Genomic DNA, 21,921 nt, shown 5'->3' with positions numbered 1-21,921 from the left:
CTAGATTCCAGTCCTTGAGTTGACTTTTGGGCAAATATGATTTCAGGTTGTCTACCTCCCCAAAAATATTTATTCACTTAGTTGAATTGTTTTCTGTTGCTATGAAGCCAATCTGAAGTGATTTTTGACTAGAAGTCCACACAGTGAGTTCACGTGATCGTATTCAGTGGCTTCCCTGCTGGGCAGCAGTTGCTGTTACTCTTACTATTCTTTCTTTTTTTTTTTTTTTGTTTGTTTTTGTTTTTTTGTGACCGGTGGCAAAACGAAATGAGTACAGTGGACGAAATTCTGATTCCTTCAGCCTATCAAAAATAGCACCCTTCCTACCTTGGAAAATCGTATCACTCTAACAGAAAACGCTTTCTTTAAATTAGAATAAGGTAATATATTTAGTACATAAAAAGAAGTCCCCCCCCAAAAACGTCTCCCTTATTCCTAGAAGAAGTTCATTTTTAGCGTTTGAAAGGATTTTGGTGGCTTTACCTTGTGGGTTAGCTAGAAGTTCTTGAATCCTACCATAGTTTGGAATAGAAGCCCTTTGATCTGCACAAGGGTGGGGTGGAAGTGAGCGGTTTTGTTGACACCTATCACAGTCCTGGCAGCAAAGCTTAAGACATGTTCCTTTTCAGTACCATAATCTGCACTCCAGATTGGAACCGCTCTTACCTGTGACCTATGTGAAGAGCAGGTATATACTATTTATTTCATCCGCTGTATCATGAATCATTGTGCCATAGGGGATTTCACATGCAAAGCGATGGATACTTTCACAAACTTTACATACTAGTGATTACTGCACACATAAGGGCCCTATTAGCAATGGAATTTTAAAGTACGTAAAGTATTACTCCTGTAGTATTATTATATACTCTTACAGACCTTTGTGAATTGCCCCCAAAACAACAAAAATGGGGATATTCATATACAGTTAGTACACATCTTTGCACTTTTAATACTAGGGAGTTGGACATTTCATGGCCAATTCACTAAGGTATGTAAGAGTTCGTCGTAAAAAGAGTACTACCTTGCTACCAATAAATGCTTTTGTGAATCGGCCTCATCATTTTGTTTTACCCCCACTCATAAAGTGTTCCCGGAGATGCAACTATTAGCAGTCCTATGCAGATCGTTTGCACATTAGTAGGCTTGACCAATTATTTTCCATCCAAGATTTAACTGTTCCGAGGTACCTTAATGGTACAGTTGCTAGTAAGCGAGGAAACAGCTGCTTGAGTAACCATGGGAACCAATGCTTTTTTTTTTTTTTTGATTTTCAAAAACCTTTATTGAAGGCAATCACTGTTAAACATGGCATGGTGCCTACAACACTGGTCGGGCCGGAAGGCGTATAAGTGAACAAGGACATCAGTATAACCAGTGTGTGAGTACACAGCAAGCCGTATACAACCACTTCGGGCCAGCCGCATCCAGTTAAACATTGCACAAAAAACTGATCAAGCTGTAGGGAGGCCTTCCGGCCATGTGGAGGGTGTAGTTATATAGTGTAACCAGGAGCTTGCTAGTTCAATGATCTGGGGCCCAGGAGGATAGAACTAAATGTGCGGGGTCGGTGTGTAGACGTTCCCCCTGCAGGGTTGCCGGTCTCTATGCGACCCATATAGTCATGTTGTCCCGCTGTGACTGATGTCCTATGTGTACGTGTGCGTGGGTGGTAACAAGGCCAGGGTGGCATTAAGAGAGAGAAAATAACAATGTAGTAACTGTACAAGTCGTGGTGTGGGGTGTCTCACGTGTTTGAAGCAGTAGAGCGTGTGTGAGGGGGATTAGTCGATAGCCATGGTGCCCGGGTCCACCCATAAAGGCAGAGCATAGTTGCCTTTCAGTCACTTGGGAAAAGTTGCAGGGTCCTCCGCTTTGGGGAGCTAAAGCAAGTGCACTCTATTCGCATTAAAAAGGATATTAATAGCTTCCAAATGCATTGGAATTTCCTTTCAGTGTTCGCTATGTTATGAGAGAGTCTCTCCAATGCCAGTATGTGCCACACTCGGACGAATCACTGAGCTACAGAGGGGGCCGAGGTTTGTTTCCATGTGCACGCTATGAGCTGTTGCGCTGCTAATAGTAAATGACTGATAAGGGCCCAATCCACCCTGGTCCTTGCCACTAGGGTAGAGGCGCGTATACCCAGGAACACCACGTGCTGCAGAGATGGGATCGGGTACCCCACAACGCCCTTAATGTGTCCCAGGACCTCCTTCCAAAAGGTGGCTTTTACTTGGCATGACCACCATATGTGATAGAGAGTGCCTTCCTCCTTTCCACATCTCCGACAGAGATTAGAGACTGTGCGGTATATGGTGGCAAGACGGGAGGGCATATAGTACAATTGGAGCATTAATTTGTATGCAGTTTCACGGGAGGCAAGGCTGCGGTATGTTTTGGGCATATCTTGCCACAGTTTGTCCCACTGCCTGGGAGAGTCCTCCCACGGTTGCGTCTTGCCATGCGGTCTGGTAGTGGTGGGTGCGCATCGGAGTAGAGTGTTGTAGCACCTGATAGGTACTGGAGATAGGACCTCTAGTGCCCTCAAAGCCCTGCACCAGTTTTTCGAATAGAGTAAAAGGGCGCGTCGTGCGGTACGGATCTCGGGGGCAGAGAGCCAGTGTCTCAGTTGCATGTATTGATGTTGCGCCGTGCGCGGTAGTGTAAATTTGGACCTGCAGTCATCAAATGTCTTGACGGCATCCCCTATAAATAAGTCGCGAATCGTTCGACAGTTCCCGTCTCTCCATCCACCAAAAGCCTGTTTTGGCAAGCCTGGACGGAATTCCGGGTTGCGCGCGATAGGAGTGTTTGGGGACGAAACGTGGTCAGTCCCTTTTTGACCGCTATTTTGTCCCATATTTCAAGGACTGTTTTGGTCGGCACGTACTTAGGGGCTGGGCATGCTTAGGCAACGAAGCAAGGTCCCACAATGGCCGGCACACCAGTGCATGGTCCATGTGGAACCAATGCTTGTCAGACTGTCGCACAACCCACTCGGCCCCCGCCCCCCTCCATACTCCTGCCCGCGTCTTCCCTGAGCCCGCACACCTCCCCTTTATCACGGCGACCGCTGCGGGGGAGCGCATGTGCTGACCTGACCTCGGCCAGGCAGCACATTCTCCGGCAGCTCCGCCTGATCTGACTTGCCTCCTTCAAGCCGCAGCAGCAGAGTTCGAGCCTCGCGCTCAACTCTGCAGACAGATTCAGGTCGTAATCTCACACTCTCGCGCTCCTGGCATCTGCGCTGTGAGTCAGTGTATACTGGTTGTGTTCTTGTGTACCTTGCCTTTTTCCTCACAGGTTGGCCCGCTTTTCTTTAAAGCGCCGTAGCGCCTTGCTGGACAGCAAGCCCCGCCCCCTCCATACTCCCGCCTGCGTCTTCCCTGAGCCCGCCCACCTCCCCTTTATCACGGCCACCGCTGCGGGGGGGCGCATGTGCTGACCTGACCTCGGCCAGGCAGCACGTTCCCCGGCAGCTCCGCCTGATCTGACTCGCCTCCTCCAAGCCGCAGCAGCAGAGTTCGAGCCTCGCGCTCAACTCTGCAGACAGATTCAGGTCGTAATCTCACACTCTCGCGCTCCTGGCATCTGCGCTGTGAGTTAGTGTATACTGGTTGTGTTCTTGTGTTTTTGTGTACCTTGCCTTTTTCCTCACAGGTTGGCCCGATTTTTCTTTAAAGCGCCGTAGCGCCTTACCGGACAGCAAGCCCCGCCCCCTCCATACTTCCGCCCGTGTCTTCCATGAGCCCGCCCACCTTCCCTTTATCACGGCGACCGCCGTGCGGTTGCGCAGCGGGCGCGCCGATGGCGTGCCTAAGGCAAGCCCGTCTGCGCCCCTCTGCGCCTGGACTGCGCCCAGCGGCTGGACCCCTGGTCCTCCAGACCCCCGCCACTACACCGCCGCCGCCCTCCTCACTTTCAAACCCAGCCGCAAAGAACCCTGCGTACAAACTGCACCTCACTACACCAAAGGAGCGTTCTCATTCACTCACTGCCACTCCACCTTCTCCGTTACCACCGCTACCACAGCTACGAACTCCACTCCTCAAAAACACCATCCACTGCATCCTCCTCAACGTCCGATCCCTCCACCGGCACGCCATTGAGATATGGGACCTACTCAACACGCTCACACGTGATGTCGTCTTTCTCACCGAAACCTGGACTAACGCAAGCTCCGGCCCGGACATCACAACGGCAACACCGGACGGCTACAAACTCAAGAGACTGGACCGCCCGAACCGCCCTGAAGGCGGCATTGCCATCGCTCAGAAAACCTCCCTCAAACTCTCCACACCTAACACCAACATCTCTATTCCCAACGTGGAACACCTTCATTTCCAAATTCACACCAACCCCAGGACCACGCTCCAAGGCACACATCTACAGACCTCCGGGGCCATGCTCGCTGCCCACTGCCGCCATCACGGAACTAGCCTCTGCCCACGCCATCGCCTCAACGGACTACATTCTGCTAGGAGATCTGAATTTTCACCTCGAACACCCAGGACCCCGACTCCATCACGCTTCTAGAGAACCTCTCCATCCTGGGACTCAAGCAACTGGTAGACGCCCCCACCCACAAGGCAGGGCACACTCTGGACCCCATCTTCGCCGCTGGGTCCAACATCCGGGTCACCCACACCTCAGAGCTCCTCTGGACGGACCACCGCTGCGTCCATTTCACTTTTACGTCCAGCGCCGCTCCCAAACAAGCCCCTCGCCCCCCACGACGCAACTGGAACAAGATCACCGCTGACCTTCTCGAATCCACCCTCCTTCAAGACCCCTCCGCCCCCCCCCCCGCAACCACCACCGACACAGAACACGCCGCCATGGAACTCCACAGCTGGATTACCAGATGCGCAGACTAACTTGCCCGCCTAGGGCACGCCACCACCAGACGCCCCCCTAAAGCAGCCTGGTTCACTAACGAGCTCCTTGAGGCCAGACGCACCTGCAGACGACTCGAGAAGGTCTGGAGAAACCAGAAGACCCCATCATCACTCTACGACCACAGAAGCGCCATGAGAGTCTACCACCAACTGATAAAGGACACCAAAAGAACTTTCATCAACGAAAAGATAAACGCCAACACCGCCAACAGCAGCGAGCTTTTCAACATCATTAAATGTCTCACCAAACCCCCCTGCGAAGAAACAGACATCACACCCTCCCTAGACCTCTGCAACAAATGTCCAGTATTTGTAAAGCGCAAACTATTACCCGAAGGTGTCAAGGCGCTGGGGGCAGTCGGGAAGATTAAGCGAGCTATTGCCCAGAGTCACATGGTGCTGGGCAGACCCCTGCTGCCGGAGCCGGGGATCGAACCATGATCCCCAGCGTCAGTCGCCCTGGCTGCTGCGCCACACCTCTTCCCTAACAAGCTGAGCACGTTCTTCCACCAGAAGATCATGACCCTCTACCACAATTTCAACGAACAAACGAACGCCCTCACCGCCACTACCTCCACCATCCCGACCATCACCACTTGGTCCGCCGCCTCCGTCGACCTCATCGCCGCCACCATGAAGAAGACTCACTCCGGGGCCCCCACGGACCCCTGCCCTCCTCACATCTTCCACAGAGCCGCCGATGCCATCGCTGCAGAACTAACCCGCACCATCAACTCCTCCCTGGCCTCGGGCACCTGCCCCCTAGAATGCAAACGCGTAGAAGTAAAACCCCTCCTGAAAAGCCTTCGGCCGATCCAACAGATCTAAAGAACTTCCGACCCATCTCCCTCCTGCCCTTCGCTGCCAAAGTCTCGGAAAGAATCATCAACACCCAGCTGACCACGTTCATCGAAGAAAACTGCATCCTGGACCCGTCCCAATCCGGTTTCTGGAGCAACCACAGCACCGAGACGGCCCTGATCGCCCCCACTGACTACATCCGCATGCTACTAGACCAGGGCCACACCGCAGCCCTCATCCTCCTGGACCTTTCAGCAGCTTTCGACACCGTTTCACACCGCACACTAACCACCAGACTCCACATCGCCGGGATCCAGGGAAATGCCCTCAAATGGATCCGCTCCTTCCTCTTTCCAGAAAAACTCAGAAAATCAGACCCCCCCCCCCCCCCCCTATCTCTCCGACCCCACAGACATCATCTGCGGAGTTCCCCAGGGTTCCTCGCTGAGCCCCACCCTCTTCAACATCTACATGGCACCCCTCGCCAACATCGTCTGGAAACACGGACTTAACATCATATCCTACGCCGACGACACTCAACTCATCCTCTCCCTCACCAGGAACTCAAAAGACACTAGACTCAGTTTCCAGGAGGGAATGAATGACGTCGCATCGTGGATGAAGGACAGCTGCCTCAAACTCAACTCTGACAAAACCGAAGTCCTCATCTTCGGCACCCGCCCCTCCGTCTGGAGCAACGCATGGTGGCCATCAGCCCACTGTCCGTCCCCCACCCCTACAGACCACGCAAGAAACCATGGCATAATCCTGGACTCCACCCTCTCCATGAATCGCCAAATCAATGCAGTCGCCTCCACCAGTTTCAAATGCCTCCGGATCCTTCGTAAGACTTTCAAATGGATCCCCCCCAAATGCAGAAAGACGGTCACCCACGCCCTCATCACTAGCCGGCTCGACTACGGAAACACCCTCTACGCAGGAATCAACAAATCCCTGCTATGCAAACTCCAAACCATCCAGAACGCTGCAGCAAGGCTCATCTTAGGAACACCACTACACAAGCGCATGACCCCGCACCTGCGCAGACTCCACTGGCTCCCCGTCGAGAAGAGAGTCACTTACAAACTACTCTAACACTCCTACAAATCACTCAACAACATTTGGCCCAAGTACCTCAACGACAGATTGAGTTTCCACTCACCAGTGAGGAACCTCCGCTCGGCCGACCTCGCCCTGGCAGAAGTCCCCCGCATCCGCCGTAGCAGATCCAGATGCAGGGCTTTCTCCTACACCGCGGCCTGGAACTCTCTCCTGTTGGAAATACGACGTACACCAACCCTGCTGGCTTTCAGGAGTGCACTCAAGACTTGGTTTTTCAACTGACCTGAGCTGCCCTATTCCCCCCTCCCCTCCACCCCCCCCACCCCCCACCCCTCAGCGCCTTGAGACCCTCACGGGTGAGTAGTGCGCTTCACCAACCCCTGATTGATTGATTGACTCGGAGAAGTACCTCAGATGTGCTGCTCAATAGTATTCCTGTAGGTTTGTGCATGCCAGACCTCCTTTATCCCGCTGACGCATCAGTAGTGAATGCGCCACCTGCGGTTGCCTCCCGTTCCACACAAAGGCAGGCAAGTCTCCCTGGAGGCACTGAGTATTCGCCTGTGGAATCGAGGTCAGCAGCGTCTGAAAATATAGCACCCGCGGCAGTATATTCATTTTAATAATGTTGATGCGTCCCAGCCATGAAATATGGAGAGGTTTCCATCTCTGAAGGACGGCTAGCACTGAGCGGTGCAGTATCACCCAATTTATACGGGACCAGGAGGCGAGTGTGGGGGTAATCTGGAGCCCTAAGTACGTGATGGAGTCCTCCATCCATTGGAAGGAGGTCAGCCCCTGCAGCAATCTGGCCTCAGGGACCGGGATATTGATGTTGAGGACGAATGATTTAGAGACTTTGATTTTGAAGCCAGCTTCAAAGGTCCGCAGATTTTCGACCACGTATGGGAGCCATAATTTAGGCTGGGTCAGCGTAAGGAGGAGGTCATCAGCAAATATGTTGATCTTCTGGATTTGGCCTCCAAAGGTTAAGCCCTTGATCCCCTCTAGCTCCCTCACCCGTATGATCAAGGGCTTTACCGCTAACGCAAAGAGAGGGGCGAGAGTGGGCACCCCTGTCTCGTGCTCCGATATAATGATATTGGCCGCGTGGCCCTTTCAATGAGTCGGATGCATGCTATTGAGGCCACATACGATGCCATGATCTTCGAGATGAACTCCCGTCCCAGGCCTATTTTACTCAACTCCGCGTAGGGATAGGACCAGTCTACCCAGTCGAATGCCTTCTCTGCGTTGAGTTAGAGGAGGCATGTAGGGATGTTCAAACATCATGCTTTTTCAACAAGTTGTGCTATGCGATGGACATTGTCCACGCCCTGCCGGTGATGGATAAACTCCACCTGGTCAGCGTTAATGATGCCCGGGAGGTGTGGCTCGAGGCGCAAGGCCAATCTTTTAGTAAAGATCTTGGCATCCGTGTTGAGCAAAGCGATCGGGCTGTAAGAAGAACACTGCACGGGGTCCTTGTCTGCATTGGGGATATGGGTGATCTCAGCCATAGCCATGGTGGGGTTAAGGCCGTGTCTCCTGTGAAGGGATTATAGAGTCACAGAAGGTGTTCCTGCAGCTGCTGGAGGAAGACATTGTAAACATGTACAGGAAGCCCATCTGGTCCTGGGGCTTTACCTAGGGGGAAGACTCTTGACAGGTACACCTAATTCCTCCATTGTAATGGGGCTGTCTAAGAGGGATGCGTGGTGTGTGGACAGGGGCTCCCATTCACAATTGGCTAGGTAGGAGTGGAGTCTCGTGAGAGAGGGGTCTTCGCGGGAGTATAGCCGCTGATAATAAGCACGGAACACCTCCGCTTTATCCTTTCCTACCGTTGCCCACGTGGCATCACCTGTCTGAATTTTGGCAATGTGTGCTTTCACCTGGCGCTGTCGCAATTTACAAACCAGAAGTCTGCCCAATTTATTTGTCAATCCCCCCTCACCCCCCTTCATCGTATTTCTGCTGCAGGGCCCGCTCTGCCTTTCCCGTGCGATGCACACTCAACTGTCCACGCAGCAGGGCTAGTTGCCTTTTCATACGGCAGTTGGGGGCCTCTTTGTCCGTACGCTCTAACAGTTTGGTTTCCGAAGTGAGTTTAGATTCTACCAGTTTGACTCCCATTCCTCTGGCAATGGACATTTATTATACCCCGGATCATTGCTTTGAACTCATCCCACAGAGTGTGCAGAGAGATCTCGGGGGAGGCGTTCAGATTAAAGTATTCCTTTATACCCTTCCCTATCTCCTTCACATCAACTGGGTCTCGCAACAGATGTGAAGGCATATACCATTGGGGCGGGCAGGCCAGGCAGGAAGTTCGATTCTCCCATGTGAGTTCAAGGTGCGCATGATCAGAGATAGAGGTGTCAGAAAGCTCCGCAGAGTGTAGGCATGTGAGGAGAGATGGCGCGACAAAGGCGTAATTGATGCGCGAATAGGAAGTGTGTACATGTGAATAGTAGTAGTAGTCCCGGATGTCTGGGTGTTTGTACCGCAAGGGATCTTCCAGCCCCCATCCTTTATTGTCCCTCTTAAGATGTGCTGACATTTCCCCCACATTTTGAAATGTTGCATTGCTTTAATCCATTGTAGGGTCCCAAACTAAATTGAAATCCCTGCATACCACCACGTCCCCATCCACCCCCTGAGTTGTTCATAGAGTATGCGCCGGATGTATGTGTTTTGGGCGGTGTTTGGGGTGTAAACATTGAGTAGTATCAACTGTCGCTGTCCCGGTAGCAGTTGCACTCTCAAATAGCGGCCCTCCCCATCCCGGGACACATGGGTTACAGAGGTGCAGTAGTTGGCCTCACACAGCACCCCCCTCCCTGGGTCCTAGAGTCTGCATAATCCCAGTAACGGAGTGGATACTTCAAATGCATCATGCGGTGTAAGTCTGCCTTCATCAGGTGGGTCTCCTGTAACATTATGACGTCCGGATGCGTGGTGTAGGATGTACCGCCATATTTGCTTACACTTGTTTGGGGAATTTAGGCCTCGGACATTTAGTGAGAGCAGTTAAGCGTCTCCCCTAGGTAGTGGGTGATGAAGGGGGCAACCCCATCCGTTATAGAAGGTCTATCTGTGCTAGGCTAACAGAGGTTGCGTTGCTGGCGAAAGTCATCTTCCCTGCACCAGGCGCCTGCCCTCCGCAAAATTATGTGATCCCCATCCCGCTGGACTACCACCGATGTAGCCCACCCATTTATAGAAAGGGGAGCGCCAGTTTACCTGTGGCTGCCCCCACTCCCCCACCCCCTTCTTGCCCATTACCACATGTGCCCCATTACCAGTGTTACTAGTGGTGTCAAAATCGACCTGCAGGAACATCAAAAATAACATAAACCAACAGCAGGCCAACTGAGCTCAACAAGGCCTTCTCCAGGTGCGGAGACCGGCACCAAGGTGCCCTGGTCCCGCTGGAGGAGTCACCCTCTGTAGGAGAAGGTTCGGGGAGGCTGGGCATCAAGGGCACAGTTAGAGTGACGGAGTACAGTCACAGCAGGCCCTGTGCGTCCCCAGGGCCCACCAGTTACCTCTCTAGATCACGGGCAAGGGACCCCTCGCTGCCCTCCATCTGATGGCAGTGCCGCTGACCGGTATGGTCTCGCTCTGTGCTCAGCTTGTCTGACAGATAGCATGGCAGAATGGTTTAGAAGGACTACTATCCTGTACTGTCGCTAGAGACTATAATTTCGCACATTGTTTAGTGGGGCATTGCTAAGGCACTGTGGGTATATTGCATATATTGCAAGTAGTCACTTCATATTGTATCATCCTTATATAGTGTCTCACCCTTATATTGAACCAGTGGTTGAGTGTGAAGGCTAGGGGCCCCCGCTGAGGCTTCGCATGTGGCTGATCACATCCTTTCTTGCCTCCTGGGATGATAGACCTGCATGTTTCTTATTTGAGCGTCGTGGAGGCACTGTGGCCCACCTGGGCTTAAGATCACGGCCCAAGGAAGATCTGCCGTCCGCCTGGTGGTCATCAGGTATACCCAATGGGGCCTTGGCCTCCGCCAATGAGTGCAGTGATTGGCGCTTGCCCTCCCACTGGAACAAGAGCGCAAAGAGGTGGCACATTGGTAGCGAACGCCCTGTGCCCGGAGTTTGTCAGTAACCGGCTTAAACTTGTGCTGTTTACGGAGAGTGACAGCGAAGAGGTTCTGAGTTGGATTGCGTGCCCCTGATATTTGAGCTCTGTCTTGTTGTGGGCCACCTGCATGATTGCTTCCTTCTCTGTGTAAAAGTGCACCCTGGTGAGGATATCCGGACCACTGTCTTTACGAACCGCTTCCCCGCAGATTCTGTGGGCCCGATCAAGGGCGGGCAGAGAAGCATCGTCGTCTCGCACCGTCTGCAGTAGTTCAGCAGTAAACGCCATTATGTATGCGCCTTCAGCACCAATCGGGACCCCCTCCGATAACCCTTGCAATTATTGTTGGGGTGGCTCCTATTTTCAAGGTCCTCCTGCTTGGTCTGAAGTTCAATATGCTGGTCTTCTAATGTGCCGCAATAGAATCCCATGGTCTTCTGACCGAGCATCAACAGTCGGCTCTTGGTCATCCAACCGGTTCCCAACCTCAGTTACCTCCCTTCGGAAATCATGGAGACCAGACTTAAATTCCTCTTTGATAGAAGAGATATTGGCGTGTAACTTCTACAAGAACCGGTCCATGTAACCTTGTGTGGCTGGCGCCGAGGGTTACCCACCCATCGGGACCGCCGTTGAGGCCGCGGTCTGCATCGCCACTTCTGGCTGGGTGATCTTGCCAGAGTTGTCACTGGGGTTTCCTTACGTGCCTGAGAGCGCGGTATAGCTGGAATCCAGAGGCGCCGAGTTATGCAGTCTTACATAGGGGATTGTCGCTGCGGTGGAGCTCGCCCATCCAGCGTGTTGCCCGCAGGTTGTGGGATCAGCACTTCCCACGCCGTATGCTCTCGTGCCCCTATCCGTCCAATAGCTCCAGTCCGCTGTCTCTATGCCAGGACCAGTCACACAGCCAACGCGTGCTGTATTGGTGGGCTCCCCTCCACAGCCACACAGCCCACAGTCACTGTACCCGCTCACCAAGAAAGGGGGAGTCTGCCCCAAGGCTCACCACCCAGATGTCTTACGTGTGCTGAGGGAGGGGGTTATTTCTAGCCGGCCCAGATGAGGCAAAGAAGAGCGTGGGGTGTGTGTGGTCACTCACTCTCAGGACTAGATGCACCACGTGAGCTGCGCCCCAGCGTCAACAGCGGTCCCAGGGCCCAGTCCAGGCCCGTTCAACAGGCTGTCGCCCAGATCTGCCATCGGGGAGAACCCAAGTAAGCGAATGCCAGCTCCTCTCCCGGGCGCGCCAGCCAAACAGGTCACCGTGCCTGCACGAGGAGAGAGGAAACGGGCCTGCCGCGGATGCCTGTTTGATGGTGGTGGTGGCGCTGAGGAGTGAAGGGGGAAGCTGCTTCTCGGGCTAGGCCCTGGCAGAGTCAGGAAACGCGACTGCCATCTTTGGGCTGAATCGCGGCTAGCACTCTAGTTGTTAGAGGATTGGACAATACTTATGGGGGCACTGACGCGACCGCGCAGACCTTAGACTCTGAGGCATGAGCCGGGAGTCGGTGTAGCACAATTCACTACTGCTGAGCGTGCATTTGAAAGTAGATTTATATTTTATGCTTATTCTGTTTGTTTTAATTATTTTTAGACTGCTGAGACTACCTTCCTTACCTGATTGCTCTTTGAGTGCTGCACATTGGGGGGGCATTACGGGGGAATTTCACTTGTGGTGGTGGCGCTGAGGAGTGAAGGGTGAAGCTGCTTCTCGGGCTTGGCCCTGAAGGAATGTCAGGAAACGCGACCGCCATCTTGGGGGTGAATCGCGGCTAGCGCTCTAGTTGTTAGAGGATTGTACAATACTTATGGGGGCACTGACGCGACCGCACGGCGGACGCGCCAAAGACAAGCTCGTCTGCGCCCGTCCGTGCCAGTTGTCAGACCCCTTGCCCTTTCTCCTACTACATTCTGGAGCTATTCGCGTTTTAAGTTATTGGGGCTGCAGCCTAAATGCCCTTCACCATGCCATCCGTTGTACGGCCCTGTTAAATGTAAGTTTTGCTTGTTTCAACTTACAGGGGAGGTGTTAGAGCCGTGCCCTCCTGACCATACGGATTTCAGATTTATGAGCCTGAACTGGCGGTCTCTGTTTAAACATCATGCTGAGGTTTTCGACCTTTTGGAGGATGAATCCCCTGATGTCCTTTTTTTAACTGAGACATGGCTTACACAAGACTCCATAGCGGAATCTTGTTTGGCTCTCCCTTCTGGCTTTGTCATGAAGAGTCTAAATAGAGTGGGGAAACAGGGGGGCGGAATTGCAATCATTATGAAAGACCTGTATTCCTGTAGTTTTATTAGGGAAAATGTAATGGACTGTGAGAGTGCCCTATTCAAAATCATGCTAAATCCCAAACTTACTATCTCCGGCTTTCTTATTTATCGCCCTCCTGGGCCATCTGGAGCTTTTAGGGAAGACCTAGTGAATAAAGCCATGTTTCTCGCTAGTCAAGCGGCAAATTTCAGCATTGCAGGGGATTTGAACCTTCACTGTGAAAACGCTGGGAAGGCAGAGATTGCTAGTTGTCTGGCTGATCTAGAGGCTCTCCAACTGACCCAGTGGGTGCACGAGCACACGCATGCCGCTGGGTATTTACTAGATCCCTGATTTTCAAATCTCGCCCTGTTGACGGTCCAACCTCCTGTTCCACAGTGTTGGACAGATCATCTTCTGGTTGTCTTTTCACTGCGGTGGCGGGGCCAGCCGGGTGGTTATTGCTCTGCCTCTGTTTTGAAACGACCTTGGCATAAGCTAGATAGCAGTTGTCTGTCCGCTTATTGGTCTAGCCATAGGCCGCAACTGCCGCAGGACATGGAGGCGGCGGAGACGCTTGTCCATGATTGGGTGATATCAGGCCTAGATAGCTGCATCCCAGCAAAGCTGGGTAGGAGAAATCGAGGGCAGTCCAAACCTTGGTTCAATGAATCCTTGTCCAAAGCCAAGAAACATTGCAAACAGCTTGAGAGAGTGTGGAGGCGCTCGTATGATGTAGTAGGGAAAATTAACTATCGTGCGGCTATCAAACACTATCATAAATTAACTTGGAGAGCGAGGGCTGAGTATGTTGGTAATAAAATCTTAGACAGTCCTAACCCCTCCAAGACAATCTTCTCCCTGCTTAAGAATATGAAGAATGGAGGTGTGTCCGGAATTTCCCGTTTCATCAAATAGTCAGTGCAATGACCTGGCCAGGTATTTTGATACCAAGGTTGAGAAGATATATCAAAATCTCCCCCCTGTGGTCAGGTCAGGCAGCAAGAGCGAGCCTGATGTTTCGGGTCCCCAAGGGACTAACAGCCTGTTATCCCTTCCTTTGCTATCTCTTGCAGATATTGAGATCCTCTGTAAGAAAATGAAATCAGGTTCGCCAATTGACCCTTTGACACCTAATAATTTTTGCCAGCTTTTCTCCATGATTGTGCCAGTAAGCTTGGAGTTGGTTAATCTCTCCCTGTCCTCAGCTACGGTACCAGCAGCGTGGAAACATGCGAAAGTCACTCCTCTGCTAAAGAAACCATCTCTGGACCCTGGTGAGCCAGGCAATTATAGCCCTATCTCACAACTTCCTTTCTTGGCAAAGATGGTGGAATTGCATGTGAATATTACTCTTACTGAGTTTACAGAGCAGAATTCAATTCTTTTTTTTTTTTTTAAAGAAACCTTTATTTGACTTCAAGGAGGTACAGACATGGGCCTACACCCACTTGGGCCGGCCGCTAATTAGTACGAGATGTGTTATTGCACCGTTATACAGACATGTCAATCAAAGATCCCGTCAGTCCATCAGCACTCCGAGTGAAGGCAGCTGTTGTAGTCGAATAACAGTATTAAAGACGGTTTCATTTTTCACAGAATGCAATTCTTGACCCTTTGCAGAATGGTTTTAGAGCACGTCACGGCACAGAGTCTGCTCTGTTGGCTGTGACGGAGGAAATCTGTGGGATTTTGGATGTGGGTGATTTTGCGGCCTTAATTCTTTTAGACCTAAGTGCCGCTTTTGACACTGTTTCCCACTAAATTATGCTTGGGCGTCTGCATGACATCGGAGTGAGGAATCTGGCCATGGATTGGTGTCGAACCTTCCTGACGGGAAGATCTTTCCAGGTCTGGGTGCCACCATTTCAATCGCAGGAGTTTGCTTTGCAACAGGGGGTGCCTCAGGGCTCTATTTTGAGCCCCCTTCTGTTTAATATTTACATGCAACCTCTTGCACAGCTGACTAAGGGCAGAGGGTTGTCATTGGTGTCGTACGCTGACGACACCCAATTGGTGATCGCTTTCTCCAAGAAAAATCATGCTAGTTTAGAAAGGCTTAAGGAAGATCTGGTAGAGGTTGCAGGCTGGATGTCAACTAATTGCTTGCAGCTGAATGCCAGTAAGTTCAAGGTGCTGCTATTTGGGAAAGACAGAGAATTATGGTCCGAGCAGTGTTGGCCAGACAGCCTCAAACCGCCCCTGTGCCTAAAGAGGCAGTCAAGAATCTGGGGGTCTGGATCGACAGTGGGCTTACCTTCGATGCTAAAGCCGCGGCAGGGACATGTTTTGGACTGTTGCGTGGCTTGAAGCCTCTGCTCGGTTTTTTCCCCCCTACGGTGCGTCAGACCATTATCCAAGCGACAATTCTGTCTAGGCTGGATTATGGTAATTCTCTGTATCTTGGGCCAACAAGTCTTGTATTAAGCGCCTGCAGAGAATCCAGAACGCTGCTGCTCGTATTTTGGTGGCATTGCCAAGATTCTGTTCAGTTTCCCATGTCCTGCCCAAGTTACACTGGCTGCCTGTTGAAAAGCGAATCCAGGTTAAAACTCTTTGTGTTTCGCTTAGGATTCTTACTCAACAGGCTCCCTTGGGCCTGTCCAATTTCTATGTGCCGCGGCGGTCTCTTAGATCGGCTGACCAGGCGTTGGTGAATGTCCCTCATGTTCTGAGAGCAAGAGCTGGAGGACGCTCGTTCCGTAGTCTTGCGCCGCAACTCTGGAATTTGCTTCCGGTTTCGATCAGAGAGATCCAGAGTCACCTTGATTTTCGAAAAGCCATTAAGACCTGGCTTTTCCGGATTCACGTCTAACTGCCTTCCTGCCGGCCACCCTCATTGTCTTTGGTCGTGCTGGGACGCCCCGTTGCTAGGGCAGCTATGCGCCATACAAATTCGACAAATAAATAAATACCTGCTCAAACGGGTAGTCAGACAGGCTTCAGGCAAGTTGCAGCAATTTCCTAACTAAGTGCGCTTATAGTGTCCAGTGGCCGCCAAGAACTCCCAGGGATCGAGAACCAAGTCCCGAGCTCCAGCCCCAAAATGGCTGCCGACTATCACCTCTCGCAGCATAGATTCAGCCGTCAGGAGCGCAAGCCACGAGCAGTTGGGCCCCCACAGACCCCGGGAACAGTTACCAGCGCCCCCAAGTATCTGCCTTGGAGAAATGGGCGCAAGCTCGCCGCTGGCCCAGTGGGCCGCTATATCGGTGCGTTGGCGGAGGGCGCAGGTGCGCTGCAAGTGCCTGCTGGAAGATGGCGGCCCACGCGTGTGTATGGGCCATCCTCAAAGAAGCTGCAGCAGAATTCTGAGGGCTCTCGAGGCGCCCAGGGACAGCCAACGCTCTCCTGAGCCTGTCCAGGAGTCTCTGTTTCCCAGCTTTAAAACGGTGGCTGCCAGTCACCTCTCTCCGTCGTGGGGCTTCATCACTGCGCTATGCCGGGAATCCGGCCGTCCGGGCACAATTCGCATGCAGGCAAGTCCCCACTGATTCCGGGAGCAGAGACAAGCTTTCCAGATCGCCGCTCCGATGCGATTTAATGCAGCATAGTGGGCCCCGGGGAGGCGGAGCCCTTCAAAGGCACGTCCTACTCCATTGCTCCTGTGGCCACGCCCCGCCAATGCTTTTTAAAAACATTGTGCCAAGGGCAGTGCGGAGCATCCTGGGAAAAGGTGGACTGCTGTCTTGAATAGAGATACTGGACTGTGTCATAAGAGGAGGTACAACCAGGTGGTTGTCAGTTTTGGCACCCCTGTATTTCCAAAAGAATCGGAGTTGTGTATCGAAAGCAGCTTGAAGAGCTAAAATCGATCATAATGGCATCTTTTACTATGCTGACTTTGGAGTGGATTTAATTCAACAGCTACAAATATTTGATCTAATAGTCTGACTCCAGGCAAAGCATAGTTATTTGAAGCATGAGATTGACGTCTAGTTGTGATCCTGGCTAAGAAACATTAACAGAAATGGCACAATTGGTACATTGTCCATAAAGGGGACAGCAACTGTATCACAGGGCTATTCTAACTTTTTAAATAATATAAGAAATCAAGCAATCTCAGATGTAAGCTCTAACAAAGGCTGTGATTGTGAGTACTAGTCTGAAGAAGTAGTCTAATAATAAATTCTGAATCCTTCTGTCTTTTTAGTAGTTCTAGGTCATCTGCACTAAGTGTTGATGTTGCCGTTCCAGCTATAGATCTCAACCAGGTCACTACTGATAAAAGTGAAGTTGATTCAAGTTTTTCAGCATTCTATCCAGCATCCATTCTTTTTTTTTTTTTTAATAGCGCCCAAGCTCTTCATGGTCTCATATAAGCATAGTTTGTAATCTGGTTCAGGCTTCTTCAGTTCAACAAAGATTAAATAGAGTTCCTTTGTGGCCACCAGGCCAAATTTGTCAATGCACTGGCTTGCAAGGTCTTTGCCTCAGACAGCCTAAATTACAGGACTTGTAATGCTCCCGTCTTATACCTTTTTCCCAAGCGCTTTAGAAAAAGATGAATACCTGTGCACAGTCTACTGAAGGCATGCAAGGATTCTTTTCTCAGCTTCTTTAAATGGTAAGGTGGTGGCTACACAATCCATGTTGATTATCTCTGGTCATAGTGGATGCAATTGCCTGATCTATGGGAATCCGTTTGGTCCTGAGAGAGCATGCTCGATGTGATATAGTTTCTGTTCTGGAGAAAGTTTGGCTGGGATCATAGGTGTGGCTTTCGATGAGCATCAGTTCTTTGTGGTGTAGGCTGATGGTTCACCGGAGACACTTAAATGGAAAAAGACAACACCTTGTGCTCTTGGTCTTTCCCCTTCAGCGTCACTTCCACCAGCAGTGCCACAAGTATTGGTAATAGAGCCATCCACTCAGTATGCCTTAAAAATAACTACATCTTCCGCCACAACCACGCCTCACCCCTGGAGAGCTGAATGAGTGGACCACCATCACAACAACTTTCTTCTTCATTTTCCATGACCACCACTCAAATCCTCACTAATGTTTGGATCCAGAAGTGCCACGACCTACCTGTGACAGATATTCTAGAACAAGCATTTGCAATGCAATAGGTCTCGCATTTACGTGAGTTTGAGCTATTGGCATTGTAAATGACCATGCCTTTTATTTATGCTTTGGGTTTTAAGACTTAAATAAAATAAATTATCATTTACAATACTAATAGCTTAAACTCTCGCAAATGCAAGACCGATTGCATTGCAAATTCTTGTTTTATATATCCATGTTATCAATAGAGTAAATGTAGAAATTAACATCCTGGAGCACATTAATGCCTCCCTGATAGCAATCCATTGGCTCCCCATGAATATGACCTACAAGATCCTTCGTTTCACTCACAAATACTTACGCATGCATTGTCTCTAACCTATCAACAGTATGAATGCTATTTCCCAGATGATTACTCTACCCATAAGCTAGTCCCTCAGAACATACTAAACCTCAAAATTCTAGTGACTCATCACAGTTCGTAGACGCAGACTACACAAAGCAAAACCCATGAACTTATAGAAAAAAAATCCATACTGTTCAGAAAGAAACTGAAAAGGCATTAATACGAATTTCGCTTACCCCTCCCCAATCAAGCAGTGCCTGGAGGTGATTCTCTTCTCAGTGCTGTGTAGTACATGGTTCAATCTCGAGCTTACTAATTGAAAGAGTTTATTGGGTCTCATTTTGTTTATTCATTGAAGTGCCCTGCAAAAGTGGGGCATTTTGAGAAGTTTGCAATTTGAAACTAAATGCAGCAATGCACGCTAAATCCACCTCTGAGAAACACTTCTAATGTCATGAAAGGTCTAATGAATAAACTTTTACTTATTGTTTGAATGAGCTTACAATGAAGACTGCTCATTTAATAGTCTCAAAACGAAATGTCGGTGACCAATTTGGCATGAGTCGTATTCTTTAGAATTTTGTTTACAATTATAAAGATGCATTATTCCCAAAAACGTTGGTGCATCATAGAGGAAACTGTAGACTAGTAGTGGTCCTAATATCACAGAATCCACTACCTAGTTCCTATTTTTCTGGAGCTGACGTATAACGTTTTAGGACTACCCAGATTGGGATGTTTCCTCCTACAATGCTCCTCTTCCACAAACACCAAACTCCGAAAGACGGTATACAGAATGCATATTTCCCTGTACGGACCTATCACAAAATATACCTGAGATTCATACTGGAGGTGGAGCATTCGAATTTACTGTCCTCCCCTTACCTGTTTTCAGCATCTAGAGGGCGCACGACTCACAACAGTACAATATCTTATTGTACTCTGTGCAGCTGCATATATGGTTTATGCCTTGTCATTTTTTACGTTTCATTTTTTTTTTTTAACAAATGGCATTTAACTAAAAATGAATTCAAGGGGTTATGTGTAGTAAGATAAAATCTAATTCTAGTGAATGCATTGCTGTCAAGAGAGGAGTTTCCCTGTGTAAAGTAATTGTTATTAGCAACCTGTGAGGCAGTAAAGTTTTCTTTTAGGCCAGTTTTTTTGTACTGTGGTTACAAAAAAAAAAACTCACATTTGACCTTTACACTAGTAAAAATGTATGTTTATCAGTAGAGTCGCTCTACTTAATGTCTAGACTGTTAAATATGACTGCTAAAAGGTCTAAAAACTGGCTAACTTCTTTTCTTGTGTTACTGATTATCCCCAGGTATGCAGATATTGTGCATCTCGGGACAGAACTACCAACTAGAACTCTTAATATTGTCTTAATGGCTTGCTTTGATTCTGACAGGTTCCAGAGTGGGCCTTAAATCACTGGCATCCTTCCGAGAAGGCACAATATCCGGACTATTTTGCTAAGAGGGAAGCATGGAAGAAGCTGCGGGCTGAAAGCTGGGACAAGGAGGTGCGTTTCATGAGCCAAGTTGATAGCAAATTGTCGTTAATGTCTTGGTAGGAAGCTGAGCCCCATAAACGTGGAAAACAGTAGCTTTGTGGGCGTTTAGTCTGTAGGTAATAGGTAGCCTTTTTGTATAATGGAATATATGTTGAAATTGTGGTCCTAAGAAAAGAGAGAGCGCCATCTTGCAATTCATAACCGACTAAGGTACTTACCTAACTGCCAGTAAATTGGTGCAAGTCATCGAAGCACACGGTCTACTTTTCAGTATTTTGTGTTGCCGTTTCGGGAATCCTTTTCATCATTTTATAAGATAAGCATATTTACAAGGTTGCTTGGGTTATTTTTCCAATGGAAAGGATCCCTTTATTCCGTCGTAAATGGGCTTGAACAGTAATGTACATGAAGCCAACACTAAAATTAAGGCCAGACACAGCAAGTGAAAGCTTTTAACTTTGAATAATGTTAACTCTTGTGTCGTTCTCGAATGACTGAGGTATAGTCATTGAGTAGACAACTCACACTTCCAATCCTCTAAAAATCATTTGAAGTGACCTAAGGCTTCTGGCAGTGGATACCTTTTGGGGGGTTCCTCCTCTGAGAACCTAGTGATTAAATAAACCATTTCTGTTATTTGTCATTCACTTACTATTCCTTATGATATTCCGGTTCAAGAGCACTAAATGATATAAACTGTTTCTGCCTGCCCTTGAACGTTCCATGGTTTGCCAAGTTAGAATGTTAAGTTGCTTCTGTCCGATCCTGACAGGAAAGCTCAAAGTTGGATGAATAAACCCCTACTTCAAATATAAGTGGGTTTTACGATTTATTTCGCGAGTGAACAACTTAACAATTTGCTTAGATTTGAAAATATAGCTGAAAGGACAAATGCACTTGATTGCTTTCTTGCCCACGCACGTGAAGAGTCACCAAACTTCGTTTAAAACTCATACACTGTGTTAACGTTATGGAAATATAAGATGTTCCTTCATTGACATACTCTGTTTTCTTGTTGTGCATTTAGTTATTTTCATATTCGTTGCTTCTTGCTTTACTAAGCATCGTGAAGAACTAGGCTAGCATGGAGCATTTGCAATTTGTTATTTTAAAAAAAAAAATACTTTTTTTTTTTTAGCAATTTTCATTTATAAAACCAATGCAAGAAAATAGTGTTGGTCTACATCAGATTGTCTTACAGTGGATTGTATTTGTGATTTCTGATAGTTAATGCATGTGCTGGTTCATGTACTGGGGCATCCATCTTGGAAAGACTCTGCATGCATTTACCTCTTGGTTTTCGTCCATTTTAGGTTGCTCAGCTTCAAGCGGAAACAGATTCCTCTGGGCCCAAGACTGAGGCTTTGCCACCAGCACGCAAGGAGGGCGATCTGCCACCTTTGTGGTGGGAGTATGTCACCAGACCTCGTGAACGTCCTAGTTAGAAGGTGCACTGACTTTGATTGCTACATGCTCAGGAGCTGTCCTGCAAAAGGGGGATACATATCACCGCTTACGTGCAGGGTGATTTCTTCATTATGGGTGAATAAATACAGAGTTGAATAAAATACATCGACCTCATGCTCTGTTTTCCTAAAATTGTGTTTGCAAATATCAACTAATTAGTGTCTCAAAGAATCGGCACAGGTTTAAAGAGGTTTTCTACAACAGCCTTGAGAGTTCATGACTTTCGAATCTGTTGGGTGACCATGAAAAATCAGTCGTAGAATTCTGTTGTGCTTCATTTTATGGAGCTTATTATTTATTGAATTTACTTCACCCCAAAGTAGTGCTAACAGTGATAAATAGAAGGGAACAAAACTAACGATCAACATGTAAAATACTTGTGTGATGGAGACTCTAGACAGAGTTAAATCTTCAAAAGTAGAGGAGGTCTGTAAAACCAGGAAGTGAC

General features: G+C 49.3%; 1 protein-coding gene across 1 annotated transcript in view; it reads left to right on the top strand.

Moving 5' to 3' along the window:
• The window catches only part of NDUFB9 (NADH:ubiquinone oxidoreductase subunit B9), a 28,769-nt gene extending 7,182 nt beyond the window's left edge, over positions 1 to 21,587 (top strand). Inside the window, exons 3-4 of the mRNA XM_085604981.1 lie at positions 19,902 to 20,015; positions 21,320 to 21,587. Of these exons, the coding sequence (XP_085461107.1) occupies positions 19,902 to 20,015; positions 21,320 to 21,451 (246 nt within the window). The 3' untranslated portion in view covers positions 21,452 to 21,587. The remainder of the gene's footprint in view (positions 1 to 19,901; positions 20,016 to 21,319) is intronic.
• The last annotated feature ends 334 nt before the right edge of the window (positions 21,588 to 21,921 follow it).

Source organism: Triturus cristatus, chromosome 5_1 (genome assembly GCF_964204655.1).
Source record: "Triturus cristatus chromosome 5_1, aTriCri1.1, whole genome shotgun sequence".
Lineage (NCBI taxonomy): Eukaryota > Metazoa > Chordata > Amphibia > Caudata > Salamandridae > Triturus > Triturus cristatus.
This window is presented reverse-complemented; position numbering and strand designations above follow the sequence as displayed.